This window comes from Rattus norvegicus, chromosome 15 (assembly GCF_021556685.1).
Source record: "Rattus norvegicus strain SHRSP/BbbUtx chromosome 15, alternate assembly SHRSP_T2T, whole genome shotgun sequence".
NCBI classification, from domain to species: Eukaryota; Metazoa; Chordata; class Mammalia; order Rodentia; family Muridae; genus Rattus; species Rattus norvegicus.
The window spans coordinates 86,997,541-87,008,184 of NC_141548.1; the positions used below are offsets into that span (position 1 = coordinate 86,997,541).

General features: G+C 42.5%; 1 protein-coding gene across 1 annotated transcript in view; it reads right to left on the reverse strand.

The window, feature by feature from the left end:
- Positions 1–10,415, reverse strand: part of Obi1 (ORC ubiquitin ligase 1) — a 38,754-nt gene extending 28,339 nt beyond the window's left edge. Inside the window, 1 exon segment of the mRNA NM_001108389.1 lies at positions 10,276–10,415. Coding sequence (NP_001101859.1) covers positions 10,276–10,347 — 72 coding nt within the window. The 5' untranslated portion in view covers positions 10,348–10,415.
- Between the last annotated feature and the right edge of the window lie 229 nt (positions 10,416–10,644).

The following is a 10,644-nucleotide window of genomic DNA, read 5'->3' on the forward strand; positions in this document are numbered from 1 at the left end:
TTGAAGACAGAAAACCTTAACATTATATAATGGGATCAAGATGCCTCACTTTATAAGAAACGATATAAATGCAACCCGTGAAACAATTAAAAGCAGTAAGAATTTTCTGTGTTTGGTTATGCACAAAAGGTTAAAGAGAGCCCCAATCTAGAGGTTGGTTTACATCAAACAGACACTGGTTGGCATATTATTTACTAAAGTGTCAATGTCAGGAGAAACAAGTTTTATATGTGGTGAAAATACAAGTAATGTTTTGGTCATGGGATGTTTCTTACATCATTGAAGTGTAAGCCTAGCATTAGGAGGATTTGAGCTTCACTGGCATAAAAGACAACAGCATCTTAAAACACAGGACTAGAACAGATTCCCGGGACAGGCAAAATGGTTAGAGGAAAAGAGCACTTAGAAAGTACAAAAGGGGCATCTAGAAAAGGAAGCTGAGAACAGGGCCTGTTGTATCAGGAAGGAGGACAGGGTGGCTGTCAGAGGAATCAAAACAAAGAAGTTTCTCGGTAGGAGGCAGCTCAGAAGATGCTGGTGAGATGATTGAGGCAAGGGATACAAAGTTACAGTTTGGATCCTGAGTATTCCCCAAAGGTCCGAATGCTGAAGGCTTTATCCTCCCCTGTGGACCCTAAGAAGTCACTTGTGGTGTGCCCTTGGTGGTTACTGGGACCCGCCTTCCCTTCCTACTCTTAGCCTCCTAGCCGAAGAGCAGGTTCCTCTACCATGAATGCCTCTTAGGATGTTCCATGTTTGCCAGAAGTAGGAAGTAAAATGAATAGCTGCTGCATATAACATTCACAGTGCAGGAAGGGCTACATCTTTGCCAACTACATACTCTTTTTCCTTTTAATGCTCATTTTGTATCTTGCTTAGAAAATTCATTATTTTCACTTTCCCCATTAGACTTAGTCTTTGTATCTAATTACAGCACCTGGTACATTGCTTTGAAAGATGGTAGGATTAATAAAAGTAAATTTTGATATGGCAAATTAAAAAGTGAGATAATGCTGCCAAACCTGTCTTCTTAAGCAGAAGATCTATGGTCAAACAGTAAGGAAAAAGTTTTACCTTTCTACTCATTGTACCTAAATGATACATAAAAACAACTGCAGGTAGACCACTTCCTCTGGCTGCTTGGGGCCATCAACAATGCAGAATCATTTGTGGTGTTGGAACCTGCTATTATTGTCTCTGTGTAGGAGGTTTAGAAGCTAACCAGTCCACTTCCCTGGGCAGACTGCTTATCAGGTGATGCTTTGCAGAGGGCAGTGTGATGTTAGCTTTGAGACCCTCCGAATAAGAAGGTATTAAGGAGAAAAATCAGTGCAAGAATAGACTATCCCAATGCAAAAGAGGAGCTTCAGAAGTGTACAAACTGGTGATATAATGGCACAGGGTGCTAAGAAAAAGATGGGCAATGCATGGAAAATGCAGCTTCACCATGGGAAGCCCCAGCAAGCTAAGAGCCCCAGAGGAAAGAAACCGTCAGCTGTGGTAAAGAGAGCTAAGCGTGGCAGGCAGGCCCACTTAGCTTCATAGGCCATCAGGTGGGCAGGTTCTCCCACTTCCCCCAAACGCCCCAGGTTATAAGTCCTTCTCTGGGGCATCGAGGTTCAATCTGAAAGGTGCATCCCAAATGCAATGGGAGGGGAGCTGGAAGGATGTGGACGCTTGGTTCTTGGCTGGAGCAGCAGAGCTTTCCGAATCTACAACAGGGAAAGGCAAACAGGAGAGCCCGGGCTGGGAGCTACTAACTGAGGGAGTATCCTCAGTGGGAAGAAAGTGCTGCACAGCAAAAGGGAATAACCAGTCAAGAAGATATAGTGCGCGCGCGCGCATGTGTGTACATATATATACACATATACATATATATGCAGATTGTATTGAACAAATGCTTCAGAGAGTTACACTAAGTCATCAACCAAGTAGAATGAATACCTAAGAATATTTCATCCAATAGAAACAGAATACATAGTCTTCTTAGCTCATGTAACCACCATTAAAATACAAGACATTCTAGATCACAGAGAAAAATTTAAATGCGAAACTATAGAAATGATCTTTTGAATTTCGTCAGCTAAGAGTGAAATAAAACTAGACATCATAGACAACAGAAGCTAAAACTACACAAATACTTGGGAGACTGAAATACACATTTTTGATAACCAGTTGGTCACTAAGGAGTAAGTGTGGATATTTAAAATTTTATGGAAGCAAATTAAAATTAAAAACACAACTTCCCAGAACTTTTGTTATATAATCAATGATAAAACTTCCTAAGACCAAAGTTTACAGCAATGAGTGCTCACACTGGAAAAGAGATCTTAAGTAAATAACATAATGATGTACATTGAACCATAAAATTAAGAACAAGGCAACCAGAAATAATAAAGACTATGGCAAAAATGAATGAAATGGAGACTAAAGAACAATAAGTGAAATCAGACAAAAGGTGGTTCTTGAGAACCACCTCTAAGACAACCTCTTAGCCAAATTAGAAAATTACAAAAGCAAATTTCAAATTATAAAGTAGCAAAAGATTATTTTACAGTTGGGGATCACCACAACACAAGGAACTGTATTAAAGGGCCACAGCCATAGAAGTTTGATGGATCACATGTGTCTGTAAGTCCAGTTCCAGAGAACCAGACCTCTGTAGGCACGGCTATACACACGGTGCACACAACAAGCAAAACATCCATACATATAAATTTAGAAAAAAATCTAAAAACACATTAAGAAGATCATATATCATGACCAAGTTGATTTCAGCTTAGGGAGGCAAAGCTGGATCAATATATACAATAAATAAGAAATTAAGTTAAAGATTAAAAAAAAAAAACACATAACATCAAAAAAAAAAAAAACCATGAAAAAAAACCTTGACAAAGTTCACTATCCTTTCACAATAAAAGTGACAAACTAGGAATAAAAAAAAAACATATTTCAAGATCATAAACCTATTCATAGGGCTGGAGAGACAGCTCAGTGATTAAGAGCCCCGACTGCTCTTCCAGAGGTCCTGAGTTCAATTCCCAGCAACCACATGGTGGCTCACAACCATCTGTAATGGGATCTGATGCCCTCTTCTGGTGTATCTGAAGACAGCTACAGTGTACTTGTATATGAAAAATAAATAAATCTTAAAAAAAAAGCCTATTCATAGATTTATAGGCAATACATTTGAGGAAAAGCTGAAAACATTTCCTCCAAAATCACAAAGGAGACAAAAGTGCTCACTCTGTCCTCTCTTACTATACTGCTTACAGGCCTCAGCTAGAGCAGTGAGATGATCCTCAAGAAGAGCACAGCTCAGAGCATCCCTGTGTGCACATCATGTGGTCCCAGATTTAAAAGACCTTATAGACTCCACCAGAAGATTCTTAGCTCTGATAAACAGCCTCATCTCAGCAATAGGACGAAAAATCAACACCTGCTAATCAGTAGCACTCCTGTATACTAACAATGAACTCTGACTGGAAAGAAATCAGGAGAAATCCTCTTCTTCACAGTAGCTTCAAAAAGAAAATACTTCAGGGTAAATCTAACCATGAAGGTGAAAGGTCACAGTAAGAACTTGAAGACACAAATGAAATAAATTGCACAAGTTACTAGATGATGGGATCGCCCATGTTAATGGTCAGGAAAAACATTGAAAATGGCTAAATTATAGAAAGGAATCTAAAAATCCAATGCAATCCCCATCAAAATATCAACATCAACATTTTTCACAGAACTAAGAATTAACACTCTGGAGCTACAGAGATGGTTCAGCAGTTGAGCAAACAGAGATCTTGCAAAGGATCATGGTTCAGTTTCTAACACCCACATCAAGTAGCTCACAGCTCTAACTCCACCTCGGGGGGATTTAATACCTTCTTCTGGACTCCCTGGGCATCAGGCCACACCTATCTACAGCCCTCACAAATGTTCTCATAATTTTAAATCTTAAAATTCACTTGAAACCACAAAAGACCTTCAGTACTTAAGCAATCCTAAACAGAAAGAACAGAGTATCATAATATCTGACGTTTCAAATTGGACTACAGAGCCATAGTAACAATAACTATATGGTACTGGCACAAACACACAGGGAAACCACTGGCATAGAATAGAGGACCCAGACAGTTGTACCCACCTAATTTTCTTTTACTTTCTTAATGTGTGACATAACCTTATTTGTAATTATTCTCTAGGACAACATAATTTTAATGATTAAAAACGCATGTTCTTACTCTACTACTACTACTACTACTACTTCTGTTACTATAAAAGTTACTACTATATTATCGCTCAGATGAAACACCACAACCAAGGCAACCGAAAGTATGTAATTGAGGGCTTCCTTAGAGTTTCAGAGGGTTACTCCACAAACATCATGGTGAAGAACACAAGGGATTTTGAAACTTCCAAGTTCACCCCCACTGACAAGGCCACATCTTCTAATCAGCCATCTAATCTCAACAATGGTGTCAAAAGCACCCCTGGTGCTGGGAAAACTGGATATCCACATGTAGATGAATCATACTAAACCCATGCTCTACTCTAGTAAACAACATCAATTCAAAGTCAATCAGGGACATGAGAATTTGAAAATGCTGGAGAAAAATATAAGAAATATATTTAAAAATAGGCACAAATGCAAATAAGTCTGAACAGCAAAGGAAAGAATCAGAGAGTGAAGAGTGAAGAGATGTTACAGACAGGAAAAATATCTTTGCTAATTATCATCAGACCAGGCTTTAAGAGCCAGAATACATAAAGAATTGGGAAAACTACACAGCAAAAAAGCCAACTCATCCAATCAGTCAATGGGCCAATGAACTGACACGATAGTTCTTAAAACTAAAAACGAGACCTACCTGTGATTCAGATAGACCACCGGTGTACATAGCAGGAGTCTAAGTACACACTACAGAGATACCTGTGATTCAGATAGACCACTGGTGTACATAGCAGGATTCTAAGTACACACTACAGAGATACCTGTGATTCAGATAGACCACCGGTGTACACAGCAGGAGTCTAAGTACACACTACAGAGATACCTGTGATTCAGATAGACCATCGGTGTACACAGCAGGAGTCTAAGTACACACTACAGAGATACCTGTGATTCAGATAGACCACCGGTGTACACAGCAGGATTCTAAGTACACACTACAGAGATACCTGTGATTCAGATAGACCACCGGTGTACATAGCAGGATTCTAAGTACACACTACAGAGATACCTGCGATTCAGATAGACCACCGGTGTACATAGCAGGATTCTAAGTACACACTACAGAGATACCTGCGATTCAGATAGACCACCGGTGTACATAGCAGGAGTCTAAGTACACACTACAGAGATACCTGCACTTCCATATTCACTGCTGCAATATTCATAATGGCTAAGGTATGGGACCAACTCAGATGTCCATTAACAAGAAAATGGATAAAGAGGATACTTATACAAAACAGCATCTTACTCAGCTATAATTAAAAAAAAAATGAAGTCGCATCTTGCAGCAAAATAGATGGAACTGGACATCATTTTGCTAGGAGAAAGAAGCAAGAATCAAATACCAATTGTGTTCTTTCATATGTGTAATCTAGACAAATTTATGTCTGTATAGGTAATAAAAATAGAAAGGAGACAAAGAAAAGTGGGGGAAAGACCTTAATAGGGAGGGGAGCTTATAGAATACACACATGGCACAAAAGCAGGAGGGACTATGTGGGGAGAAGAGAGTCAGTGGGAAATGAAGAAATACATACGAAATCTATTACTTTGGATATTATGGTGGTTTGAAAGGTTTGTAGGTTCACATAATTAAACACTTTGTCCCTGGTTACTGGCACTGTGTTTGGGGAACTTTTGTGTTAGAAATTATGGAACCTTTTAAGAAGTAGAGCCTCGCTAAAGGAAATATGACTGGAGGCTGACTCTTTGCTTCCTGTTTATGGTTGAGTATGGGATCTCTCAGCTTCCTGATCTGGCCATCTGCTGCCACGATGGTCTCTCCCTCTAGAACCATAAGCCAAAATAAACTTGTCCATCCCATGGTCACTTTTGGTCATGGTGTTTTAGCACAGCAGCAAAAAGTAGCTAATACACAAATTGGTACCAGGAGACATGGGGTGTCTATAAGCAGACATTAAAAGACCTTCCTAAGGCTAGAAGACATCACTGACAAGGGTAATGTGGACTGTGGAGGGCTGGCTCGAGAGATTTCAGAGAACAAGGCCACTATCAGAAGCTAGACTAGAGAGCATCACTGTGATGTTCTGACAAAACTAGACCTGCCTTCTTCCTATGCCCTAAGAACTTGCCTAGAGTTAAATAAAAAGGAGATCTCCTTGGCAGAGGAAATTTCAAGATGGCATAATAGTAGGTCTATGGTATAGTTATTACTAATAATTCATAATTTTACAATAAAAAGAACACGTGGGCACAAAGAAATTCTAAAAACGGATAGTTTACAGGGAAAAGTTACAGCCAAGGCTTGTGCTGAAAATGAGGCAGCAACTGTTAAAGTATCAGTAAGAAGTTGCCTCCCACTCTGCACTGAACAGTAAGAACAGAGCTCTGAAGGCAGGACTCCACTAGCTAGGCTTCCAACATAAAAAGGGAGAAAGCCTAAGGGGTGGCTTGCTCCTAGAAAGCAACTGCTTCAACAGACAAAAGCTGCTGCTAATGTGGTTAAGGGGGTTGAACATCTATCCCAAGTTGGCAGCCAAACTCGGTGGTATCTTCTATGTGGTACTTACTGCCTCTGGAGGCACAGAGAGATGTAAGAGTAAGGGAGCTCTTCCTCTATGGTTTCCGTGAACACTGAGGCCAGACAACACACAGTAGGGAAGCTGAGAGGGCTAAAGGCTGAGAGATCATTGTGTAGGAAGAACCCACGATATTGAAGATATCCAAACCACAAGACATCTGACAAGGAGAGCTGCAACAGGAACCAGCCCAAGAGAGATTTATGTTGCAGGCAGCAAAGCTGGAGAGGGGAGCCATCTAAGCCCCTTGGTACTAAACTCTCAGACACTGTACACAGAGCTACAAGACTTTGTGTACTGCTGGGTGTTGGTCCAGTGTTTCCTCACTATGCCCCATTCCTCTCTTTTGAGATGGGAATGTATAGTCTATTTCACCTTACATTGGAAACATGTATTTTTTTTAAATATTATTTTACAGAGGAGTCTGTAAAGAGACTACATAGTTAAGAGATTACCTTGAGTCTCAGAAGAGACTTTAGATATATTTTTGAAACACTATTGAGATAGCAAAAGGCCATTAGGACTTTAAAAGTTGCTGTAAACTCATTTGTGTCCAGGCACGGCCATGAGTCTATTGAAAACAAGGAGCGGAATGTGGTTTGAATGAGAAATGTCCCCATAAACTTGGGTATGTGGCTACTTGGACCAGGATAGCCACAGTATACTGGGAAGATGAAGAAAACTTTAAGAAGGCAGCCTTACTGGAGGAGGTACATCACCAGGAGGCTTTGAGAATGTCTCACCTCACCTCCAGTTCACTTTCTCTCTCTGCCTTCGCTGCAGTCTCTGCTATCACGCCTTTTCCACCATTATGAACTTTCCTTCTAGAACCATAAAGCAACATAGTCTCTCTCTCTCTCTCTCTCTCTCTCTCTCTCTCTCTCTCTCTCTCCTCCTCCTCCTCCTCCTCCTCCTCCTCCTCCTCCTCCTCCTCCTCCTCCTCTCTGCCAGTCAAACAGCAACAAAAAGTAACTAATATAAACACTAACTTAAAAGTAAGTTCGATTGGACTGGAGAGATGGCTCAGCAGTTAAGAGCACTGACTACCTTTCCAGAAATCCTGAGTTCAAATCCCCTCAACCACATGGTGGCTCATAACCATCTGTAATGGGATCCAATGGCTTCCTCTGGTGTGTCTGAAGAGAGTGCGACAGTGTTCTCACATAGGATAAATAAATCTTTATATTAAAAAAAACAACAACCCCACCCCATGGCCTCCCCTTCTCTCTTAAAAAGTCCTTTTATTTGACTATACTCAAGGTAGTAAAATACATCGAATTCAGTACTCCTTCAGTTCTCGTCTACCCATGCTCCTTTACCCAGATTCCACCATATCAAATACCCGAACATGCAGAGGATTTAAAGTTCTAAGACAAAAAATAATCATAATTTGCAGAGATTATTAGTCTTTACGATGAAATTTCTCTCAAATGAGATCTCTAGCAATAAGACGGTTCTCTTAAAAACTAAAAAGGCAGGATCACAACAGCAAAGTTAAGTGCCATTTTACACAGCAGACTCCTCAGGGATGCATGTTGAAGTATGAGGCACCATAAGATAATGTTTCCAAGATGCTGAGGAGGAGGAAGAGAACAACAAGCAAAGAGCACTGCGCTCTTCACACTGAATGCAGAGGACGAGCGGTCTTTGGTACAAAGATCAACTCTACAGTCTCTTTCTTTCCATCCCTTTTAACACAGGGGACTTTTGTGTAGCCCTGGCTGTCCTGGAACTAGCTCTGCAGACCAGGCTGGCATTGAACTCAGGGACCTGCTCATCTCTGCCTTCTGAGTCTGGGATTAAAGGCTTGTGCCAGCACACTCGGCTTCAGTTTTCCTATTATGTCATTTTATCTCTTGTATGACCAAACCCTCTTCTTCAAACTGCAAATGTACTTGAGAGGAGTTGTGTTTAAAGTTCTGCTTCACCGCACTTGAAGCACTGCTAGCTTGGCTCACCAATAGGGATTATATACTGGTTACGGTGGTGGCTCTTCATGGGGTTTTCAGAACTGAAGAATTTTGGGCTGTATATGGTAGGAGATTTAACTAGCAGCAGCTCTGGAATCCACCAATCAGATGCTCTTGGCTTACCCCTGGAGAGCAATCAAAGAAACTCCCTACACATTCCCAAATGTTGCTGGGGAATCAAAAATCTATCTCCACCCCACTGAGGACCACACAGATCCTTCTAACAAGGTAATGGGGGGTGATAAAATTAAACACATTTTCAGCTGTGGAAACCGAGAAGCAAGGAAACAATTACAGATTATAATTGAGAAAGCCTGAACTGTATTCAATTTAAAAAAAAATTCTATCCTGGAGCAAGGTTAATAAACAATAAGCTAGGAGTCATTTTTTTAAAAGTATGTTTAGAGACGGCACTAATGGAATCTATGAGTGTGAAAGAAAATCTAGATCGGATCCACCAACAGCCCAGCTCAAGTAGTGCTTCTGTGGAAGCTGTTCTTCTGCCTGCCATGGAGATCAAGCAAGTCATTCTTTGTCACAGTACAGTGCTATTTCACTGGCCTTTCACTCTGACGCTGTCGCTGTCGCTGTAAGGCTAGAAGTTGCTTCCAATCCTAACTTGCTTTTATTTATTGAATGGGGAAATCTATGCTGAACCTCCAACATCTAAAATCCGGGATCTCATTGGCTGGCGCCCCCCCCCCACCCCCGTCTGATAAGCCTTGGGCTGTAAATTGCAGCCTACATTCTCGGACACACTCCATACAAAAAGCAATCCCGGGTGGGAAAGACTTGCATCAGTTCTTTTCCGTTCTTGAACCACGCGGTAAAGGCACGCTCTTTTTTTTTTTTTTTTTTTTAAATCGGAGGCACAAACGGAAATGAAAGGGGAAAATGAATGCGTGAGAACATTCAAAACTCCGCTTCTGATACCAAACTACTTTCTCCACGTAGTTTCACAAACCCATGAGCACCTCTTGCCTCTAGTGACCGATCCTACCTCCGAGTTAAGACCACGCTTTCTCATTCTAAACAGCAAGAAGGGAGAGGGGGCAAGTATCCCCATCACTGACTTTTCAAATCGGAACACATGGCAAAAGCCATCCTCCAGTCGAGGATGAGAAAAGGGAAGGACTTTAAAAATGGATCGTGGTCCCCCTAGTCCCCGAACAACCACACTGGGGGGTTCAGGAGACCAGGGAACTCGGACAAGGCTCCTGGGAACCCGCCTCAGGCGCTGCACGCCGCACCGGCTGCAGAGGATGGAGGCTGCGGCGCCCACACACTGACCGCTCTTCGCAGGCCGGCTGAAGCCGCCGCAGGCCGCCCAGCCCCGGGGCAGAGGCGCCAGAGGAGCCCACCGATCCCGGTCGCCCCCACGCCCTCCAGGACCGGCCTCCCGCCGCGGAGGAGCTCGCAGGTCAGCCTTCCCTGGCACCCGGCGCCTCACGCCCCATCCCCGCCCAGCACCGGGCCTCGCTCCGCTCCCGCGGGCAATTGGTCCTCAACCCCGTCTCCTAGCCGTACCCATTACCTTCCCCAAGCAAATGTGGCACGTGATGGGCAGAGTGAGGGACAATGTAACGTTCTGCACGGTCTGAGCCATGGCAGCGTTCAGAATCCCGCCAACACGGAAGTCCCGCCGACAGCAGCTCTTCGCCACGCTGGGAATGCGCGAGGCCGGCTACGGCGGCCTGGCAGGGCCACAGTGAGCCGGGGCGAGGGGGACGGAAGCGCGCTTCGGAGACGCGCGGTCACCCCGGAATTTTCCCTTTCGTTATTAAATAGTAACTATTATTAATAACACATCTCAAGTAGGTCTCTGGTTAGGCGCTGAAAATTTGCTGAGAATGGGAAGGAAGATGGTTTGCTAGTGGTTTTGAGACTTCAAAATTTAAGAAAA